The 23,749-nt window shown below is 44.1% G+C and overlaps 1 protein-coding gene across 2 annotated transcripts; it reads right to left on the reverse strand.

The window, feature by feature from the left end:
• Positions 1–1,779: 1,779 nt before the first annotated feature.
• atp6v0a1a (ATPase H+ transporting V0 subunit a1a) lies at positions 1,780–22,581 on the reverse strand. Of its 2 annotated transcripts, XM_080524097.1 has the most exons (22): positions 22,526–22,581; positions 20,869–21,040; positions 20,180–20,258; positions 19,884–19,981; positions 19,625–19,753; positions 17,997–18,079; positions 17,215–17,341; positions 16,563–16,645; positions 16,327–16,420; positions 13,091–13,303; positions 11,580–11,730; positions 11,090–11,229; positions 10,540–10,706; positions 10,336–10,426; positions 10,100–10,218; positions 9,766–9,982; positions 9,533–9,640; positions 9,216–9,323; positions 7,109–7,126; positions 6,382–6,499; positions 6,096–6,267; positions 1,780–3,276 (listed from the first exon to the last, which is right to left on the reverse strand). In XM_080524097.1, the coding sequence occupies exons 2-22, from the start codon at positions 20,983–20,985 to the stop codon at positions 3,183–3,185; spliced, it is 2,526 nt and encodes an 841-aa protein (XP_080380223.1). In that variant the 5' UTR covers positions 20,986–21,040; positions 22,526–22,581; the 3' UTR covers positions 1,780–3,182. The 2 variants fall into 2 exon arrangements, with proteins under 2 accessions (XP_080380223.1, XP_080380224.1); XM_080524098.1 differs by lacking the exon at positions 7,109–7,126.
• Positions 22,582–23,749: the final 1,168 nt, after the last annotated feature.

Below are 23,749 nucleotides of genomic sequence, written 5' to 3' on the forward strand. Positions count from 1 at the left end.
GGTGGTCGGTGAACCAGTTGCAGACCAGAGCAGCCGGTGTAAACGTACGTTGTCCCAGTTGACATTATACCTGAGCTGCTCTGGGCTATCTGCTTGGCTGGGGTGAGGATATTGTGTAGTGTTACTTGTTACATGATTGATTGACAGAAGTATATTTATGTTGTATTAGCTAAGAAGAAGAAGAACTGCAGGTTCCAGAATGTCTTGTAAAGACGTCATATAAATTGACAGTTTGTTGTTTTTGAGAAATGTGAATTGTACATTGAATTAAAAGTGAATATCTAATAGCTCGTTTTATTGAAAAAGAAAGTGATCACAAGTGTATGTCAGCAGATTTGTATATAAAGAACCTTTCGCTTGATATCACCAGTCCTAGCCATCATTTCAGAAGGTATAAATACTACACTGTGACTCGTAATGTTGTATGTATGTAATGTTAATAAATAATAGGCACAAACTGATGTTGCAAAAGGTCAAAACTATAGCTGCATACTTCCCTGTGTTTAAATGAGTCCTCTTGCTCTTCTATATTTGACCTACTCCACATTTTCATAGCCTTATCGTAACATGTATTCTTACCAGTAGCAGCTAGTCAAAACCATATCATTTACTGCTTTTTATAAAGCGATAAAAGTAATATTGAGCAGAATTAAGTTCAGCCTACTGGTCCGGCCCTCCACAATAGTCCTGGTTTCTCATGTGGCCCATTGTGAAAAGTAATTGCCCACCTCTGCTTTAAAGGGAGTCCCTCATCTCTGAACCAGGACATACAGTATGAGTCGTTCTGGTTCAGGGCTAGGGAACCCCCACGACATCCCCTCTCCTGAATGTTGCCCTTATTCCATGAGAAAAAGCAGGTTAAGTTTAATTCAGGAAGAAAGAGGAAAGGCTCATATTTTCATGCTGACTTTGACAAGCTCATAAGGGGCAACGTTACCTCTCACTGTGCAAAAAGATAAATAACTTTGCACTTAATAGATGTTTGGAGTAATAATATCATAACATAATTCCCAGCCATAATAAGTCTGGGTTATGCCAGTTCATTATGCAACGATAAGTGGCTTACTCAAGAAAAGCCCTATATTATGTGAAATGCATAACTCTACATCAATGTGCTATGCAATTCTTGGGGTTATTTCATTTTTGTTGGCACAGAACTTTCACATATCACATTCATCCTCAAAGTTCACAAGTAGAGCAGGTAATTAAGATAATGTATCTGTCAAGAGAAGTTGAGGTTGTATTATTTAAGGCTTTTTAGTACACTAGGATATCCAGGAAAATATTCCCTCATTCTACAAAAGTTTCCTGTCCGGACAGCCAGGTTTGAAGCACGGAAAACTGACTAATAAATAGCATTTATCTTACTTGAAGAGAGAGTAAAACATAGAGATGTTTTTCTTCACTTCATAACAAGTCCTAACTCTTAATGGTGACATTAACACCAGTCCAATAGCGCCATCATGGGGAATTCTAAGGAACTGCCAACATATTGATGCACAGAACCAATGACCTGCACTGCACTCTGCTCACCAGATAGCACACTTGCTTCATGGTTCAGTAATCCATATGCTGTCTAAAAACAGCTGCCGCATTCACACTCTCTCTGAGATTGTTGTGAAACTGCATGAAAAGCAGTTAGGCTCTGAGATGTGATCAACAACATAAAAGCCCTAAGTCTCTCCAAACCATGTAGCCTGTACAAAAATCCTCAGCCATTTTCCAAGAATATTGTGCAAATGCCATCAAGAAGAAATGGAAGACAATGTGGGTGTTCAACCAGCTTTTTCCTTCTTTATTGACCACCACATACAGAGATGTTCAATACAACTACCCCCCTACACAGAGTGAGCCTCACACAAATGTATCACAATGCACTTTTCCAATACCCTTTTCCGTTACATTAGTCATGTCAACATCACACTGTAAACATTTACAGAAAAGTAATCAACATGTCTGGAACAACAACAACAACAACAACAACACAAAACACACAATAACAGATAATCTCATTTGCATGGATCATCGCAGAAAATCACCTAGATAATACACCAGTTAAATAATCCACACTAATCAGATTTATAGGACAACATAGGTGAGAGAGGTACCCCTTAGTTCACTGCACACAGATATGTCTAAAACATCAGGTTGAACAGCAGAACATTCATATATGTAAGAGATTCAATCCACCCATTTGCATAGGAACTGTGATCCAGATGCAATAAGAGTCGTTGTGCGACAGGATTCATTCCCTTTGGACCTTTATAAACATTGTCTCACCTCAGATAACCCACTCATAGTCGGTCGGGAAACTAGTGTTACGCAAGTGAAGCCACCGGTCGGAAGACAATGCTTTTACAGTGGAAATCAGTGTGTGTGTGTGTGTTGCTTAGAATATATGTCCTTCTAAATGAGCAGCAATGTGAGCAGCAATGGGAGAGGGACATTCTGGTAAGGAAAGGGGCCCATAAGAACTGAACAAACATACGTATGTTGAGCTATAAGAGGGTTACTATGAGGTAAGCAGATGCAAGCGCAAGTCAGGTATGATTGACAACTGAGGCTTTAGTCTGGTGGCCATTTTGTCCATTTCATTTACCATGGGCTTATATCAATCATGTCATGTGAATCTGCAAAATGACTCAATGTTGGCTATTGTAAAATGGTGATCATTGTGAATTAGGACCATCAGTAGTGCAATTCTCACAGTGAGGGTCAAAAACATAACGGGGACAGCTTTCACAAACAAAAACAATGCATCAATAATTTATCTAATAAAAGAGACAAACCAAACAAACCAAACAATTAATGCACAAGGATGTGACGTGAGAAGTCATCAACTTCAATCCAATTTTGTTTCCCCCCTCCAAGAGATGAACTACAGTCGTGAGCTTTCTAACTGTCTAATGTTGAGGGCGAGTTCAGACTCTGGTCAAGAGATCTGGGCTGTTACAGCTGGAGCTGTTGAAAGACCAATCAGAATATATTCTAGATCCTGAGAGAAGAAATAAAATAAAAAACGATGACAAATCTAAAATGGATGGTAGATGGATAGACCTCGACAAGTGCGCTTGGGGAGTGTCAATCACATGTTGGCCTCTAATCGAAATTACTTATCAATACCACATCGTCTCTTAAGAGGGAAAGAGTGAGGCTATGGGACGAGATGTCAAGAGCTGCGTTCAGTCCTCGAACTTCCCCTCCAGAATGCTTTCAAAGGTGAAGGGGAGGAACTTAAAGCCCTGGCCTACGTAAAACTTGTTCTGGAATTCCACCCTGGAATGAACAAGAAGAGAGATATTAGCATTAGTAAAACAGGACATTATGTCAATCAATCAATCAATCAACACACACATACACATTAATGACACAGCCAGCAACCTATAAAACAGCACCGTTAGATTAAGGGTACCAATCATTTTCCAGGCTGGGGAATTTCTCTCAATTTGACAACCCATCTTGTTTTTAAGATGTGTGTCAATGTGAGGCCAGATGGTATAGTAAACACTTCATAGAGTGAGAGAGAAGGAGAGTGATCAGATCACCCCTGCTCTCCATTCCAGTCTCCCTCTATAAACCAGCTCGTAACAGAGTCCATCTGCACCCATCTCCCTCCCTCTAAAACTAGGCCTGGTCCTTGGGCCAGAAACCCAACCCTCTTCCTTTGGGGAATGCCATCACTGCCTATTTTTAAAACGGCACCGCAAACTGATGTCGGTATGACCTTTCAACTGAGGAAGCAGAAATGGTTGGTATTCTGGTGTCCGTTTGGACGAGGTAGGTACATTCTCATTTGGGTACTGGATACCGTATTGACCCGAATATAAGACAACCCTGATTATACTTGAGTACTTGAGTACACTTTGGATATACCATTTAGAAAACTAGCAACTACAGAACAGTGCAGGTCCGGCCCTATGATTTTTGGTGGCCTGACTTTGGTTAGCGATCAGTTGTTGACTGACGGGTGTTTCATCGATGGGGGGAATGGGGTGGTAGCGTTTAGAGTTTGGAGTTTTTGATTGACGGGTGGTAGCTTGTGCACATCAACAGGCCAAGTGCGGCCCCCTCTAGCGGTTGTGGCCCTAAACAACCACATAGAGGGTTTATGCCAGCGGCCGACCCTGAGAACGTGCGATGTACACACTTGTGAATAATCAACAAGATGCCTTGAACATTTTCTAACAGTGGGCACCAAAAACAAGGCCTGCCTGCTGCTAATGCGTGACAAAGAACAAAAAAGGGAACGCCCTCGAAGGTTTAAGCGAGAGAAGAGAGTGCTCAAATAAAAGGACTTTCAAATTCAAATAGGCATGGTTTCCCATTTCCCCCCCCCTGGGGCCATTTTAGCAGGAGTGAAGTCAGCAGTGCACCAGTGTTCCTGTTGGCTGGAGGACAAATACAGTGCTGAAAGCAGAGTTGTCAGTGATAGGCTTCATGACTGTGCCAGTGGATTATCAGAGGGCTTTCACAGACAGCCGACAGAGAAGGACCTTAATGATAGGACAACAAAGGCTCCTCCGCACCCAACCAGAGGAGTCACAGTTTAGTCTGCCAACACAGCCTCAACATATAACACACTGCACTCTATGGGATGGAGACATGTTCCAGGCTCCAGGCCAGGAAAGAGAGTGGGTGCGGTAAAACCCACAAACTAACCCAGTAGCACCAGTCTGCTAAATACCAGTTGGCCACGCACTGGTCTCCATAGAGACGCATCCATGGGTGAAGAGAGGTCAAATGAGGAGCATCATAGTCCTGTTAGGAACCCCCTGACCTGAAAACAGTCCAAAAATAGTTTCACCTGCAGGGGGAGCTACAGGGCTATGCCACCATTCATGCCCACACTAAAACACTTGAATTGGACATATTCCTTCACTTAAGTCAATGGCAAATCAAGATTACCCATCCTTAATAGTATTGATTGATGGTTTTCAAAATTGTTATGGGTGGCAAAAATACTACGTTATTTCAACCTTAATCTACAGTTTGTTCAAGTGTAAAAAAAATAATTTAAAAATCTGGGATTCGAACAACAACAAAGCTGTCTTCCTGACACTTTTTTGGGTAAACAGCTGAGTGATGCAACTGGAGAAATGTGACCACTCAGATTCATAGATGGAACTATAGATGCAAGGACTGACCATCCAAGAGATCCAAATAATAGATTCGATTTAAAAATGAAACTGTTTGTTGATTTATTTACTGTAGTCTACGTTCAATGGACTTATATTTTGACTACATATATGTAGGTATGTGCAATATGTCTAGCGTTTTTTGTGTACAGTTTGACCTACTGCTCATTTTGTATTGTCATAAAAACTTCAATACACAAAGTTTATACAAATAAATAATAATAACGCTGTTTGTTTACAAATAACAGAGTAAAACAAGCGTATATTTTGGGTTCTGATGGGATGAGACCGTCGAACAAAGCTCAAGAGGCAGCTACCAAAGGCAGAAAGGCATACATCGGTGTCTCCTCCACGAGAACACCCCAGACGAGTAGGACACTCCGTTTTAGAAAGTGCTTTTTCCAGACCAAAAGAGCGCGCGTAAATTAAATATTTCAAGGAATCTAATACCCTGTTCGCTAGAGCTGAAGTTACATATTAAATACATAAAAAATACATCAGATAAAACACACCTACAAAACTATAATGGGTCATAAATGGCAGACTAAGAAGAGATGTGGCCCTGCAGTGCTGAATGGGAAAAACAACATGGCTTGTTAGAGCAGAATGTTCTGGAGAGCCAACAGCTCGTCTACAGGATTTCAACACATCCTTAAATACAGATACTGAGCGTTGCAGCATAGATTCTATTCATACATCTATTGCACTCCTCCCTAGTGGGGACAGACTGCGTGTTTTGCATGCATGCGCGCGTGCGTGCATGTGTGTGTGTGTGTGTGTGTGTGTGTGTGTGAGACTCACCTCCGTAGATAGTGAGGGTCGGAGATGTACAACAGCTATATAATATGCAGATATGTAATCTATGGCTCTGGTCTGGGTGTCTGTACATATTGAGTGTGAGAGAGAGTGAGACAATGAAAGTGTGTGTGAAAATGAGGGGTGAGAAAGAGACACACTCACCAGTGCAGACGCAGGGCGTGCAGGAAGGCAGACAGGCCCTCCATGATGAGCAGGATACACACAGTGAGAACGGCAAACGCACTGAAGATGATGGACAGGAGGAAGAAGCCCCCGAAGCTTCTGGAGGACAGGCCGATGTGCATCACCATGGTCCACAGCACCTCTGACAGCTCTGTAGAGAGAAGTAGAGATCATGGTCAATAATAGTTTAGATACTTGCCAGTGGATGTAGATATGACTGTGTGTCTCTGTGTTGGGGGTGTTTGTGTCTGTGTGTGTGACTCACGTGCGTGGGCCAGACTGAGAGCCCATAGTCTCAGGTAGGAGGCTGTGTTGGAGATGCAGCCCAAGCAGTACTCGATTGTGTGGATGGCCTGATGCACTGCAACATCCCCAAAGTTAAACTGCAGGGGGGGGGGGGGGGGGAAAGAAAGAGAGAGAACACAGGAGACACACATCAGGACAGAGTTCCCAGTGACAAGGACACTATATGCTACATGGAACAGGAGACACGGGTCCACATGGGGGGTCCTGATCCAACTACAGGAATAGCTCAAGTTCATCACGGTCAGAGGTACTTGATTGGGGAAGCCATTTAGAAGATCACGGCAGCTCTCGATACACCAGCCTGACCCACCGGTGAGTCAGATACACTGTTGCAGAAGCTTTCCACGCTTTCGCTCCATTATGACCCTTGAACCGGAGGAACTCGCACCGCCACAGAATGCAGCATGCGTTGTGCAGCAACACCACCATGTGATTTGCGCAGAGGGGAGGCACTAGTCTACGGACGCTGCTGCTTGACGAATCACCTTTAACCCACATCACCAACAGTCACTAGCAGATAAACATGCCCCGCACGCAAGCACCCACACACCTTCCAGCAGGAGGCATCAGAGGGCAGCATAAACAGGCTCCCACACAGAAGCTCAGAGACAGACAGACTAGTAGCAAGACTAGAAGCTAAGGCATGCACATTGGGGTTAGGGGGGGTATATGAGCTCCTGTCTTACCACTTCCTCCTCGGTGGCCTTGAAAGCAATATTGACAACAGTTTAGGTTTTAGTTACATGACAGGACACACACACAGAAAAGTATTAGTGATGAAAGAAACATGAAGAACATTTAAACATGGGAGATGGACATACAATACATATAGAGGGTTAGGTGGTACAGTGGTAGACATAGTGGTTATGTCTACATCCTCAAACGACTCACTGCATAAACATAAGGCTCTGTTACTAAGGCTAGGCAGGAGCATTCCTCCAAATCCTGTATTGTGCTTACTTAGAATTTAGTCACAACCCGCTACTGTGAATGAAAGTATTTCCCTTTAGCCCCTGGGTCTGAGGCACATTGTTATTGTGTCTGTGTCTGGTTGCTAGTGATACAGTAATGAGGAATGGCGATAGCCCTGAAATGCAGTGACCCACTTTGGACAGTCACAGCAGGTGGGGCAGGCCTTGGTTGGGACTACACTACACAAGGCATGGGATGTTTGTTGAATCAAATTATCTATTGCACTTCTCACCAGTGGGGACGGACTGGGGACGGTATCAACTTTGTTTAAGTCTGTATTTATTTACCATGTAACAAGTGAGTGGCACAACTTAAGCTCTGCTATTTAGGATTGGTCAGGATCTGCATTATTGGGATACTTGAGCTGACCAGAACAGTTTATAGGCATGTTGCCAGCAGTTGTTAGTCTGTTAAAGGACTTCTCTGTTAATAAAACATAAGTGGTATGAGCGTGCGCACGCACGCACACACACACACACACACACACACACACACACACACACACACACACACACACACACACACACACACACACACACGCACACACGCGCACACACACACACACACACACACACACACACAGTCAGTGAACAGGAAAATAAACATACAACAACTAAATGAACAGCAAACAACTAAATGTTGATTATGTATTTGTATTATACTACATAGGAGGTAGTGGTGGTCTAGTGGATAGTGAGTTGGACTTGTGATCGGAAGGTTGTGAGTTCAAATCCCGCCTGAAGCTACACCACTACTAGTGTGCCCTTGAGTAAGGCACTTAGCCCTCAGTTACTCCAGGGGGAATGTCCCTGTAATTCGTAATTGTAAGTCGCTTTGGATTAAAAGCGTCTGCTAAATGGCAAAATTAATTAAAATTATAATTGTATTAGCCATGCTCTTTGAACCCTGATCAAACTGGTGGGCAGGTAATATAATAGGATATCACACAAACTGCTCTAAAGAGCTTTGGAATTGAAGCCTACACACTAGAATTTAAACAAAGGAAAAGGAAAACATGAGTTAAGACGGAGCAAGACCCTATTAGCTTCAGTCCAGTGCTCTAGTCCAAAGGACATCAAGTTTATAAACACTGTGTTTACTCATTAACATGTATAAAAGGAGGAACTTCCAATCAAATCGGCACATTTTTTAAGCACTTTGAAAGGTGTTATATAAAACAACACAAAGGTCCCTGATGGCCGGAACCATAAACCAGCGGCTTCTAAACTCTCATGGGATTCCTGGTTGCTTCTGAGAGCTACAGAAAGCATAACAAATAAAACAGCTTGCCTGTTTTGAACTTCACAAGAGCCAGAAGACCCTGTTGTATTGTTATATATGTTTCCCGTGGATCAAAGGGTGAGGGAAAACAATAACACAGAACAATGCCACAGAAAGTTCATCCAAATTGAGTGTACTTTCAACCTGAAGGTGTGATTCTAAAGACTTTCTGTCTTCAAAGTCTTAAAAGCTAATTTGAAGAACTAGAAAATGCAAGAGTAACTTTGTTGTCTGTGTCATTAGCTTCTACCAAACGCCACATACACAATTCATGTAATTCTAACCCACTGTTTGTGAAGCAGTTGAAATGTGAGCTCTTTTAAACTACATTATTCAGGTTTTCTAACTGTGGCTGCTGACTAAATTATTCAGTGATGTTCCATCCAGGCTAGGTGTGGATCTTATAACCTGTATTCTCCTTGGGATTGGAACCCACCAACATGTTTCTACCTCTCTAACCATCTAATGTACATGTGTCCCCGTGTAGCGTGGAGATGAGGGTGGAGGAGCGGGGTGGCTGTGGTATGTGGAGGTGCTCACCTCAAGCTCCTCCTCTGAGTGCTGAGACAGCTGGTCATGCTGGATGATCTCAGCTTCGTCCTCCGTGGGCCCGTTCCCAACACGGATCCCTCCAAAGTTCTGTGTGCCCTGGGGAGGAATCGGTCAAGACAACAGTTTTGGTTATGTTGGAATCACAACCTCCATTAACAGGTTTATGTGAAAGGTACAACACACTGTACTTAGCGATAACGATCAGGGTTGAAAATGTTTCAATTGTAAACTATGTTTGTGTACTGTATATGGTTGCTGTGCAAAAAAGACATAGTCAGCTGTGTGTGTGTGTGACGAGAAATTACCAGATTTTTCTGCCAGAGGTACTGTCGCCGGAGAACCAGTGTTTTCACTATCAACATACAGGGAACACACGCTAGGGCGATCAACACCAGCAAGGTCTGAATAACTTTCTACACAGTCCAAGGAAGGGAGGGAGAGAAAGAGAGAGGTTAGGTGGATCCATAGGGTCTATCCAGAGTATTCCCTCCCAGCATGGAGTAATACATGAAGAGACTGATGGAGCAGTGTGGCTAACCTGCCCACTGTAGAGAGGCTGGTTTGTGGGGTCACTGTAGTTAAACAGGAACATGTTGATGAAGGCGATAAGGAGGCTAGGGGCTTCCTTGGAGGTGAAGACATCGTACGCAACCCACTTATAGAAGACCAGGAGAACCAGGTACAGAAACAGAGAGGCCATGAAGACGATCTCAGGGATGAAGCCCAGGAAGATGTTCAGGGGTTTCTTGAAATACCTGTAGAGAAACACCAGACAAGTTGATCATTACAGATCAAGATCATTCAAGAGACTGATTCACAACATACAAGGAGTAAACAATGTGGAAACAAGGTCAGTTGTAGGTTTCGCTCACATGTGGTTGAAGAGACTGAGGGAGACTCCAAACAGCATGTGGATGACACCTAGGATGATGGACATCTTCATCTTGAAGGAGTTGAGGAAGGTCAGCTTATTGGTGGCGATGTTCCAGATCTGTAGTCAAACACAATAGGTAAAACACCATGTTTTTTTGTTTTTTTTCATACATACAGTATATACATCACCTAAAAAAATTGGTGGACCAAAGGAATCTCTAGGTACTGTACTTACTGGGTCAATGCCAATCGGGTATGGTCCATTGAAGACTCCTCTAACTGCTGGGTCTAACTGCAAAACTTTATTTCCTTCAAGTGTTGCAAAGCTGAAAAGAATATCAAACTTGGTATCAAGATTCACTAGCCAGTCGTGAGTGGGGTTAACTACTTAGTATAAACATAAGTCAATACAGAATATGAGTCCAACTGAGAAACTTACGTCCAGTTGCCTCCCACGCGTTCATTAAACATGGGCCTGACACTCCAGCCAGAACCAAACAGGTTGATTGATTTGGAGAAGCAGTCATTGTAGATGATGCCGGTGTAGACAGAGAAGACACCCATCAGCAGGATGATGTAGCGCCCGGCAAACACCATTTGGAATATCTACACAGAGAGAGAGGGAGAGCGAGAGGGCAAGGGTGAGATGTTAGAATACTGTTAGGCACTGTTAGAATATCAGGTCAAATCAATCTGATCTGTGGGTCCTGGTCTCAGCTACATTTCTTTCTTTTTTTTTTTTTTACAAAGAATAACTCCATGGAAGTATTCAGGTTCCACAACCACAAAAAAAGAAAAAGAAAAACTCCACTGAAATTAATACTGGCCAATTGATCCCAAACTACACTCTTATTCAGTCTAAAGCTTCGGGGGGTAACCAAGCCTCATTGCTCCTCAGTCAGTCAGGGACCTGGTGGATGGACAGGGCTGGTCTGGGGCTGATGGTGGTAATGGTTGTGGTGTGATGGTGTGATGGTGTCCACCCGTACCTCGTTGTCGTTCTTCTGGGCCTGTAGCCGGCTCTCTCTCAGCACCAGGTACAGGGCAGCACAGGTCAAGAGCAGCCCGTGGCCCATGTCCCCAAACATGACGGCGAATAGGAAGGGGAAGGTGATGATGGTGTATGGGGCTGGAGACAGGGAAGGATACATGAGCACACACGAGGGGATGGGAACCAAGCCAGACTCACACACCCATGGATACACAATACAGCATGATCAAGAGAGTGAGTGATGATGTGGTGATAATGGGGAAATAAATCAGACTTGGCACCCGGGGTGAAACAGTGCTCAGCGATACAGCCAGCTGGATTCATAGTAACGCTATTATGCATGTTATGTAATCCCTACAAAGGCAAGTCAGCTGTCTAGTCAGTCACAGAACACTATAATTCATTTGGACTATAGGTAGGATTTGACTGAGCAAAAGAAAACAAGGGTTCAAACAGGGAGAAGGTTGATTACGACAATACATCGTTACCTGGGTTGATTTCACGGTAATTGCCGATGCCGTAGGCGTCTACTATGTTCTGGAAGCCAGAGGTGAACTTGTTGGTCTTGTTGAAGGTGGGCGGGGTCTGCTTGCTCTGCATTCTGTTGAGGATGGACGGCACGGTCGAACCACTCTTCTCCTACAGACCGTGATAGAAACAAGTGACATAAAACATAACATACTCAGACATACAACATAACCAATGACCACTTCTTCTTTGACCTATTCCCTTGCCCTCTTAAGTTGAACGTTTCACAGTGAGTCATGAAGAAGAACAACCGAAACATTCCTCCCAGTGCGTTCAAGAAATGGCTCAATTTCACATCCATCTGTCTAACAATGGAATTGTGTGTGACAGCCGTAGTCTGTCAGCTAGAAGCTAGAATCTCCTCAGTGTCTAGGAATGAGAGGAATCCTGCTGCTTTTCCTATTAGTCTGTAAACTGGCCATTCGGGCTTTCCATACACCGTCACTCTCTCAGACAGGCAACATTGTCTTCTATAAATCAGGTGAGGCATTCACCCACAGATGGTTTTCAGATGAATCCATCATATTTACTACCTGAATCATCTCCCATCCCTGCTGTGCGACAGCAGCTTATCCAGGGGGTAGACAGAGGTAGTATCAGTGTGTATTAAGGGCTATCACGGCCTTGTGTTCCTCAACAAGATGTGTGGGTAGAAATAGCTGTGTGATAAATTGAGCACGGACAGTGAATGCCTGGCGTAACAGGAGTAAGCCCCTGCTGGCATGAAGGGAACAGGGCAACAGAAGTTGATCAGGACTATAGCTGAACCTCTGTTCGTTCTGTCTGTCTGTCTGTCTGTCTGTCTGTCTGTACTGCCTGTGCTGCCTGTACTGTCTGTCTGTGCTGCCTGTACTGTCTGTCTGTCCTGACTGACTGTCTGTCCTGACTGTCTGTCTGTCTGTCTGTATGTCTGTATGTCTGTCTGTCTGTCTGTACTGTCCAAACAAGTCTCAAAAGGGGGTGACTACGGGGGTCCAGTTAACAGATAGAGAAGGTTGAGAAGTGGCTAAAAATATGGATTTCTCACCAGCCCTCATGTGATTCTTTGACGTCTTTACATTCCAACCATTTCTCTACGGCCTGATCTCACTGTTCCACCATAGCATGATGCCCTGTGTGTGCACGCATATGACTGCCCAGGGCCGCACATCTCTGTCAGGAATCTGACCTCAACTCACGCAGCACTTGCCCACGCCCTGTTAGCACTGTCCCTAAGGTTGGATCCGTTGCATCTAAACACCCTGGAGGCGGCAGACAATTATGAGGTATTAGTTAAATTAACTGATGACCAGAGGGTTGTTTGCTTTAATCCCAGATTGGGCCTTAGTGCTATGGTGTCTTTGCAGAATGAACTTAACTTTAAATTAATCCGACCAAACAGATGTGCCTATTGAATTGAGACATGTATGATCAGAGACATCATGTAGGCCTGTTAGTACCCCTCCTCAAGGTGGGGCAACCAGCGACTCACCGTGCCCCTGCGCAGGGCGAACTGGATGGAGTCCATGTCCGAGACAGGGCACCACACCTCTGAGATCAGACACTTCTGGGTGACGTCGATGTTACACAGGTTCAGGGTGTGGTAGATGGCCTTCATCTTCCTGACCTTGATGAACCACACCCGCACGGTCTTCGCTGCAGCCTGCAGGACCCTCTGTCTGTGGTCCTCTGTCTGGTTCAGCACCTAGAGGTGAAGGGGTGGAGGAGGAGAGGGGGGGAGGCAGGGAGGGGGGAGGCAGGGAGGGGAGAGGTCAGAGCTGTGGCTATAGAAGAGCAGACTGTCGTCCAAGCTATTAGTGAAACCATGAGCAGCGTTCTGTTGGTATCCCTGCTGGGCAAGGCACCAAACCTGGCTGACTAACAGAACAAAAATGATTTAAGGGTTAGGTATGTTTGGTGGCTGCTCTAAAAAAAAATGTTTGACGCAACGCACTTCAAGTGCTCTGACTTTCTACCAAATACTGACCTCAGTTTTTTTTTCAGAGCCTCTGGAATCAGAATTCTACTTGTGTTAACATTGAGTGAGTGACATTGGATTACATGCAGTGATTCCCACAGCATGTTAATACTTTGGGGGCCCCCCAAAGTATAATGGCTGCCCCCAAAGTATAATTTGTGCTCAGTGAGTAAAAAAAAACTTTAAAAACCATAAATTATACTTGAGTGGAGTATTAGTATACTAATTAGTATTAGTTACTATGAAAATTCACTAGAATGCAGGAATTGAGAAAAATAATCTCAACATTTTTCACGGGGGGGGGGGGGGGGGGGGGGCCACGCACCCCCCCCCCCCCACCCCCGCCCCGAGTCGTTCCCCCAAAGTATATTTCATTTCTGCGGGAATCACTGACATGCATGCCCTCTATGCCCAAAAACAGCAGTAGCAATGAATCATATTCTCCTCTGTTTGAATGAATAGGGTGTTGACTCTGCACTCGGCCTGTGTGATCTTGTGACCATGTTTGAGAAGAGGACATCTAAACTTGCAGTCTTTCCCGTAAAGGCCGATGGGGACATTCCCAGGTATGCCCCAGTATGACTCACATTAAGCGTACGCCCACGCAGTCTCGCCTACGCTGTCCCGACCCTCACACCCCCGCACATATCTGTTCACTTCCAAACTAGCTGGCCTTGCATTCTACTCCACCCCCGCCCTTCTTTCTTGTCCACAACACTCACACCCACGTAGCGACGGCCATAACAGTGCCCCCTCAAAACAGCGAGGCGAGCATTCTCAGAAGATCACAGGCGTGAGGGTATGATACCTTGTCTGGCAGACAGACGTAAGGCAGACTCATCCCACATATCTTTCTTTCTAACCCCTTCTCTGGCCAGACTTGGGGCCTGTAACTGATCCTGAGAGCTGCACCAACACACACCACTGAAACAAGCGTACTCACACTCTCACACACACACACACACACACACACACACACACACACACACACACACACTGGCAGAGGAGGCAGCATGTGAGTCAGGACTCACTCCTCAGAATTCCTGAGACCGTTCCAGAGAAGCAGTGAGAGTGAGTGGTCACTATAGTATGTGAACGTGGGTGGAACACAGTGTGAAACACCCCCTCACAGTCAGCTGGTTCCCTATATGTGAAATGAGTACAATTTCTTGTTTTCCGAGCCAAAGAAGGAAGGGATGCCTCTGATCCTGCTGTAAACTGCCCCACCAGATCTTCTGAGTAGAACACTACTACACAGAACAGCACTGGATATTCCCAGAGGGGGGATAGGATTTCACTCATGATAGGGGTGATGTTGCTTTGAGTGTTGCTCTGTGGAAGGCTCATCTACAGACTAGGGTGTGCTGGGCTTCAATAGCTAACACTTTGCTCAACAGCTGCAAATCCCAGAGCACACTAAGACCGAAGTGCCTAGGTCACCAGCCATGGTTGGCAGAAGCTAGGATGTTAAAGCCAGGATTATACAACATAGGTGTGTCAGGCAGTTGGTGGAGTGTGTGAATGAATATTTTGGGGTACGCCTGTATATTTTGGGGTACGTGTGCGTGTATATATTTTACTCTACCTAACCCCCGCCAGGTCAGCGTGTGGACAGGACAGATAGCTTTAACAACCCACAGCTTTATCATATCTCTCTCTCTCTCTCTCTCTCTCTCTCTCTCTCTCTCTCTCTCTCTCTCTCTCTCTCTCTCTCTCTCTCTCTCTCTCTCTCTCTCTCTCTCTCTCTCTCTCTCTCTCTCTCTCTCTCTCTCTCTCTCTCTCTCTCTCTCTCTCTCTCTCTCTCTCTCAGCATAGACACAAGCTGGTAGGGGTTAGGCCTATATCCGTTTCAGCCACTTCATCAGCCTGGCATGCGTGCCAACTGCATTTGACACACCCCTCTTGCTCTTCCATGCCCATCTCCACCGATGCCCCTGCCAGGCTCCCCCTCGCAGCCCAAGAGATTGGATGGGCCTGGTGCTCTGAGGCTACAGCGTTTGAGACCGCGCGGGTATCGCAGTGACAGAAGTTTTGGAACAACTCAATTGGAAGGCCTCCCTGTCCTTAATCTGATCAACAAACATCTCCTCTGAGCTCTTGTTTGATGGATAAACTAGTAAATGTATTACTGTAACACTCCTCTCAGGGAACTGATCTAATCTAATCTCTCTCTATAGATCCTCCAACTCGTCATGTTTGGCTGAGGGCTGGACAGGAAGAAGCAGTAGGAGGAGTAGAACACGGAATTGAAACTGCTGCTGAGACTGTCAGCATTTCAGCCACAGGCAGAGCTTAGAATCTGCCTACAATAACCCTAGCAGCATAATAATATCGGTTCAAGAGGGTTTGGCGGTCCATTCATAAAGCAGATAGGAGGGTGAGAACAATGAAATCAACAATAAAAAGAGAGCCACTCTACTGTATTCTGCCTTCAAACAAGTATTGTGCGTCATTGAAGCGGACGGCAAAAAATAAATAAATAAAAGATCTTTGTATTGACCACACCCTAACCCTAACCCTTACAGTATGTGGTCCCCTCCCCTCCCACCCTATCACCGCCATCACCACAGCCTGTAGAGGCTGAGTATTACAGTTAGAAAGAGAAAACAGAACACACACAGACCAGAGGTCATGTTACAGCAACAACTCTGTTCTGAGTGTAATATTGTGTGGTGGTGACTATTTCAAAAAATCTAAAATAATAGAGGCGCTAACTGTCTCCCTGTTACAGCAGGCCAGGCAGATCATACCATCTGGAGGTCATCGATGCGTGTGTGGACCCCTGCTGCCATCTCCTTCCTCTCCTGGGGGGTCTCTGGACAGGGGTACAGCGACGCTCTGAACCTGAGAGATACAGAGACCGTTAGGAACTCAGAAGACAAGTGCCAGTAGTCAACATACTTCAACCTAAACATTACTTCAGTGTTGACTTAGTGTTTCTTGTGTTGTTGTTTTGTGTTTTTTTAACTAATCGACTGCCCCTTACCCCTCACATATCTTCTTGACCCGAATCTTCAACTGATCTCCTTGGAAAAATATGATGAACACAGACTTGTAGACTTGGTCTCCCTGTAGAGGGAAAATACATATATATATATATGTTACGGTACATGTGGGGAAACGGTTTATGCCGTTTGATAGGGCAGGTTATCTCATGTATTCAGAGATCACTGTAATGCTCTCTTAATTATTTAGTTATTATATGTATAAAAATGTATAATTAATTATTACACGGCTCTCTAAAATACTCGATTCTGATTGGACAATCGCTCGTTCTACAGGTGAATTATTGCTCCTTTGGCCCGATCAGCCCACGGGTAAGCTGAAAAAACGGTGTAGTTTTCTACCCCCCCCCCTAAACGAGAAAAACAGGACGATGGTGTTTATTTTCAACTGTTGCTGAAAGTTTAGTGTCAGTTTAGTGAGGTGGGGGCACAATGTAACACAATGCTTCTGTTGTCTCTTGAAATATATCAATATTGCTTTGCTTGTGAGAAACAAGGAAGTATGAACAAGAGGAAAGATCATCATCACGAAAAAAAAAACAGAATACTACTGAGCATGGCACAGCCTTTCTAGCACAAACATTTTATTTTATTTTATCACAAATTCAGAGTAATTAGTCAACGGGTACTGACCGTGGCTGGGTCCTCCAGGGGGTCCTCAATGTCTGCCTGCTTCAGGAACACGTTACCACGGCAAACCCTCCACAGCATCCTCTCAAACGTGGGGATCCGCTCCCTGCCGATGACCCCGGCAACAAACCTGTAAGAGGAAGAGGCACCGATAACAGTCAGTCTTGCTCAGGCTATGTAAGTTAATACCTGGAATGTCAGCATATACAGTATAGTAACCATCTCTTATCTGCATTGGGTTAAGACCCCATCAATTCCCCCATTTGTAGTAATTTTGTTGGTTACTTAGGTCAGCTAATCTAGGAATGGAGCTGATCCATAATCAGTTGCATTACAGCATAGGATCTATGATTCTGCCTTTACTCTGGTGATGGGAGAACTATTGATGAAGGAAAGTGTGATAAAACACAACACGCACACATCCATAATGGGACGTAGGGCCGAAAAAAGTCTGTGTAAATTGAAGTAGGGCCAATACACAAGCGCTCCACCACGAAAATCTTTGTAGGATTGAAAATGTGTTAGTCTTAGTTTGTTAATAATAATGTGGAGCATTTGAGTGTGCAGGCCCTACCTCAATTTAGAACTATTGATGAGGACTATTTATATAGAGTAGCCTATTACAAACTGTAATGGGAATTGTAATGGGAGGGTACAATGGATAATGGGGGGAAATATGCACCACAAAACATGCAATGACCTTAGTGCCCTTACTAAAATGGGCAGCCTAAAAGTTTGTCATTAGGGAAGAGTTAATCCAGCCGAAATAAAGGTGGGAGACTCACCCTAATCTCAAAGGAGCTGCTCTCCCCACCTCGTTGGGTTCTAGCAGAGTGGACGACTCCTCCAGCAGGTTGGGATCCTCCATCTGCAGGGGCGGGAAGGGGGGGGGGGGTTAAACCATAGTTCAATCATAAGTAAGTACCCAACAATCATAAGTAATGACAGCACATGAATTGGGAGACTTCGTACTGCCGTCGGGGGAAACGGTACCTACATTGACATTTACATTTACACCGTAGCCTCGGGGCTAAAACCCAGAGGATGTCAAACATTTCCCTCAAGCAATCAGGCTCCTGGGGAAATGCACTGGAAGGAAACAAAAGACTGTCTCCCCCAAACCATCCGCACTCTCACTACAAAAATAATATATATGATATACTTGCACACTACCTGACTACTACTTGACTACCTGTACTGTATCATATCTGTATTATATTGTACATTGTATCATATTGCATTTCATCATATTGTACCCTGTACAGCATTTTGCACTACTGATTCTACTGCAGTACGACTGGTCCCACTGTAGTACGACTACCACCCCTTTATCACTTTATTAGTTGACCTTATTCTATTATTGTGATTTTGTATCTTGCTGCAATGCCAATGTTGAAGAACCTAAGCCAAAGAATTGTACTCTTGTGTACCTGTACATTGGATTCTGATCTGATCGACTTGGCGAGCCTGTTGTTGTGTTACAGGGGAGGCTGGTGTAGGCAGAAATCAGAGGACGGGCTCAATGTAATGCACTGCATGGAATGAGGAACGTGTTTGATACGATTCCTCATTCCTTTCCATGCATTACAATGTGACCGTCCTCAGACTTCTACCTCCACCAGCCTCACCCATGTAACCATTACAGCTTGGGAAGGTGTGACGGTTCAGTGCCTTGAGCTCTAAGCAGGAGTGTGACTCCACACAGGAAAGGCCTGTGGTTGTTTAAGAACGCACAGTAAACAGCTAGCAGGACTTTATTTGAACAGTAAATGATTGGCAGAAAAAACAACACATTTAGTTGAATGATTGACATCCATTCAATCTCATAAGACCTTGTACAAGAAGCCATAACATTCTAAAATCACATAGTTGTGTTTACAAACGCAATGGAGTGGAATTGATTCAGGTCAAGGTTCAGTAGGTAGTCTTGTGTATGCCGTAGAGAATGAGTATCTATAAACTTATAGTAGATGCATCACAAAACCTGAATACCTGGAATAACTGGTCTGGGTTAGGGTAAGTATTTGCTAAGGTTAACTGTTACACATGCTAACAGTTAACAAACACAAATTTATACATGCAGTAGTTATGATAATATAAATAATATATGCAGTATATATACCGTAGTGGGTGTTTGTTTTTGTGTGTGTGTGTGTGTGTGTGTGTGTGTGTGTGTGTGTGTGTGTGTGTGTGTGTGTGTGTGTGTACGTGTGCGTGTGCGTGTGCGTGTGCGTGTGCGTGTGCGTGTGTGTGTGTGTGTGTGTACACACTTGTATTATCAGCAGCCATCAGCCAAATGATAAGCAACTATAATCCTATGTTCTACTATAAAGTCCTCAGGTGACCTTGTCCGAAGCAGACAGCCAATGAAAGACTTTGGGCAGTTTACAGGTGTCAGTACAATGGACCTGACCTCATCAAAGAACTGCTGGGTGCGCCGCAGGATGTGTTTGAGCTCGGTCAGCTCCAGGAAGTTCTTCTTCAAGGCCTCCTGATTGGTGTTGATCTCCTTCAACTCATTCTCCAGTTTCTCAAAGGTGGCCTAGGAAGGGGGGGGGGGGGCAGAGTGTAACAGGCAGTCAGTGAGGTAGTGTACACGTTATTGGTACAACCTGTTGGTTATCTAAGTTAGTTCATTGTAAAAACAGATGGGTCTTAGAGAGAGGAGTCACCTCCAGGTCAATCATGTCCCTGGGGAAAGGGACCTCAGGGTTCTCCCCTGTGTCCATGATTGGGATGTTGGCTTTCCTGATCTCCTTTTCCACAAACCCTTTGACAGAGACAGAGAGATACAGAGAGAGAGAGAGAGAGAGAGAGAGAGAGAGAGAGAGAGAGAGAGAGAGAGAGAGAGAGAGAGAGAGAGAGTTGACTGAATGAAACCTGACTGATAAACTAATAAGTATACAGTTACAGACCAGAGCAGGTATAATAGGTGAAAACATGGGTCAAACAATCTAAGCACACTCACTCAGTTTGCGGTCCATCTCCTCACATCGACGCACTTCATTGACAAACTTCCGTTGGAATACATTCACGTCTGGATTCAACTGTAATGCAAACGACCATCCAAAAGATGTACAATGGTAATCTCAGCAATAACAACTATGAAAAATCTCTTCACCAATATCTGTTGCGTGTAATACAGTACAATAAATGACATTAGAAAACATGACATTTCAGTGATACTAAAATAAGTCTGACAACAGCAGCTATGTTCATAGTGTTACGATTAAGAAAAGGTAAGGCATCCAAAAGGGTGTTATAACATGAAGGGGTAATAATTGGGTTAAACAGTTACTCCTTTTGTCCTCCTCCGTCTTACACAATTCCCACTGAGCAGTCATGCGTGAGCTGTCCCATGCTCAGCCTTATGGGTCAGCTACAGTAGGTGCACATGACGAGAATGTTGCAGAGGGTATGCACTTTCTCAACTATTAGACTGATTTGATGTAGGCCTAGATTTGGTTAGCACAACACAACAGACCCCAGTATCAACTTCAGCATTGTGTATGTAAGCATTCTTTACTATCCCAATGGGCGCACACACACGCACGCGCACCCGCACACACACGCACACGCACACACACACACACACACACACACACAGCAGGACAAGGAACATGGGATTGGGAAGGAGTGAGAGAAGTAAGGACTCACATCACGGAATTGCACCAGTCCAATCTCGCCCAATTCACTGACGCAGCAGTAGGCAGCTTCCGATTGGAGGAAAAGCTGCGCCAGGGTCATCTCCTCGCTTCTGAAGAGTTCCCCCATTTTGGCAAAGGGTGCACCCGCTCAGCACAGTGATGAATGGGATTCTCTTGGATATCTAGGATTCACATACATAGCATCATTAAAAAAAAAAAATGCATTGATGCATCAAATAGGTCTTGCGTATTGGGGAACAGTGTCTGTTTAAAGCCCTCACTCGCATAAAGAGGTGGGTCATTGCACACAAAAGCAGGGTTTCCCACTTTCATGACATTTGTGAGAGATATCTCTCTGCATGCATTCCTCAAAGCATAATTAAGTGGCCTCTATTAGTGGTGTGATAGTTTACACTAGCATGAGGAGTGGCCATGTGACTGAAACAATCTGACATCTTGCCCCTGGGTTGATCCCATGATCATTTCAGGAATTTAGACACGCTAGTTCACTAAATTCTGTAGTCTAACTGGCAAACGATTAACAAGTGTATAATAGGATTTTGAAGAAGCACTGAGATACCATTAATATTCAATTCATCGTTATAAGAGGCCATATAATCAATGTAATGACTTGAAGCACTCAAATGCACAGGGGGAAAAAAACCTTCAGCAAGGCATTGGAAAACTCACATAGAGTGTGGGCCTAGTTGTAGTATAGACAATCAAGTTTCTGCTAATTCAACTGGAAGGTACGCAGTTCATAAATATTCAGATGTCCTTCTTTGAAGAACTACTTGTATGTGCAAAGACCAAGAGCCACAACAGCAGGCTTAGCTCTGGATTAAGCCGCCCCATGTGACTTCCTGTGTAGCTAAGTACCTGTCAAGCAGGACTATAAACATCCACCACAAAGTTGATCAAGTATTGTAGATCAAATTAGTCAATGATTTGTTATGCAGGATGATTGTGAGAACTGCCAGCATCCTTGACAGCTCGAGAATCCAGACACATCAACTACTGGCTACTACTCCAACTCAGCTTCCTAACCTCTACCTAATAACTAGACAGGCAGAGTAGCACACCCTGTCCTTACCCAACAACACCAATAGCTAGTATGCAGACTACTGTCACACCAAATACAAATAGCTACTGGCTGTCAAAAGCTGTGCCAATCAGTCTAAAATCAATGATTAGCCAGAAACTAAGTTAGCCTTCTGACATGCGAACCGAACAAGAAGCTATATTATTATGCTTCAAACGTTAGCTAGCCAGCTGGAACACAAACTATGACGTTACGTAAATAAAAATGTTGAGCTGCTCTTTAAGCTTTAAAAAAAAACATCACTGTGAATCAACAGGTAACGTCAGCTAGCGTGTTAGCGAGTGTTACAGTCAGGTCTAAGTTAATAACAACAAGATAACTAACTAACTAACTAGCTAGCTTGATGATGTTTTGGCTAGGTGGGTTGGCTACAGGAAACTAGCTAGCTTAGCTCATTTTGACAGCTCCTCTTATTAGCATAGTTAGCTTACCATTAGCTAATATCAAAATAGATCGATTAAGTCGTACTGTAAACATCAGGAACACATTTCTCAGATCTGAAAGAATCAAATGTTGGAAAGGATTTAAGCTGATCGCTACTATTATCATAACACAGTGTTCTTACTTGAGTAGATGTTCCTGGGCTCCTCTCTCAGCTCTGTTTCCCAGTCACTGTTCTCAACGAAGGAGACATCAGCTGATCAGCCTCCAGGCTTGGCCGGGTACTACTCCCCATCACGTGACTGATGTACAATACACCTGACTGGGTTATTCATAATGCATCTCCTCTCTGATAGTGATATTGCTAATTAAATATATACAACATAGACATCATATTTCAGATGTTCATGAATTAGAAAATAATAATTTAAAGGTGCAGGGGCAACAAGTTCCTGACATGCATTGCCAATTTATGGCATGCTTATTTGCATAAGGAGTCATGGTGTTATTCTATTACAACAAACGCAATGTTTTGCTCTTCTGTTGCCTGTGATAGGTTTAGTTCACTCGTCCTCATGATGTCCCAGTTGCTCACATCATCTCTGTGTGTGTGAGAACTGCCGCCTGCCTGATATACAGTAATGTGGAAAAATTAGGACACCCCAGTTCTTTTTTTAAGATATATGGACATATCAATATTTGGTCTTCTTTCAAACTATAGATAAAGGTGGTGTAATCGAACTAAAAACAATGAAGATTTAACTTTGTTAATTACCCCCCCCCCCCCCCCCCCATTTATTTTTTATTGTTGAACAAATAACTAATAAAGGTAGGACACATGCCCTAATAGCTGGCATTGCCCCCTTTGGCTGAAATAACATAAATGTGTTTCCTATATCTGTATACCAGTCTCTGACATCGACTGGGAGAAAGTTTTTCCCACTCCACCATGCAGAATTCTTTCAGCTGTGTGATGTTTGAGGGGTGTCTTGCATGCACAGCCTGTTTTGAATCACCCCACAGCATTTCAATAGTATTAAGATCCAGGCTTTGACTTCTTGCTTTTGCCATTCCAGAACTCCATTTCTTTCTTTTGCTTGCCATTCCTTGGTGGATTTACTGGAATGTTGTGGGTCATTGTCATGTTGCATGGTCCACATCCGCTTCAGCTTACATTTTTGGACTGATGGGCTCACATTTTCCTCAAGCACCCTCTGATACAATAAATAATTCATAGTGGATTCTATGATGGTGAGCTGCAGCAAAGCAGCCCCAAACCATAAGATTTCCACCCCCATGCTTCACAGTTGGTATGAGATTATTGTGCTCAAATGCTGTCTTAAATGTCTTCTGGTCCTGTGCCCAAATCATTTAACTTGGGATTCATCTGTCCAAAGCACATTGTTCC

Source organism: Nansenia antarctica, assembly GCF_963989245.1.
Source record: "Nansenia antarctica genome assembly, chromosome: 2".
Lineage (NCBI taxonomy): Eukaryota > Metazoa > Chordata > Actinopteri > Argentiniformes > Microstomatidae > Nansenia > Nansenia antarctica.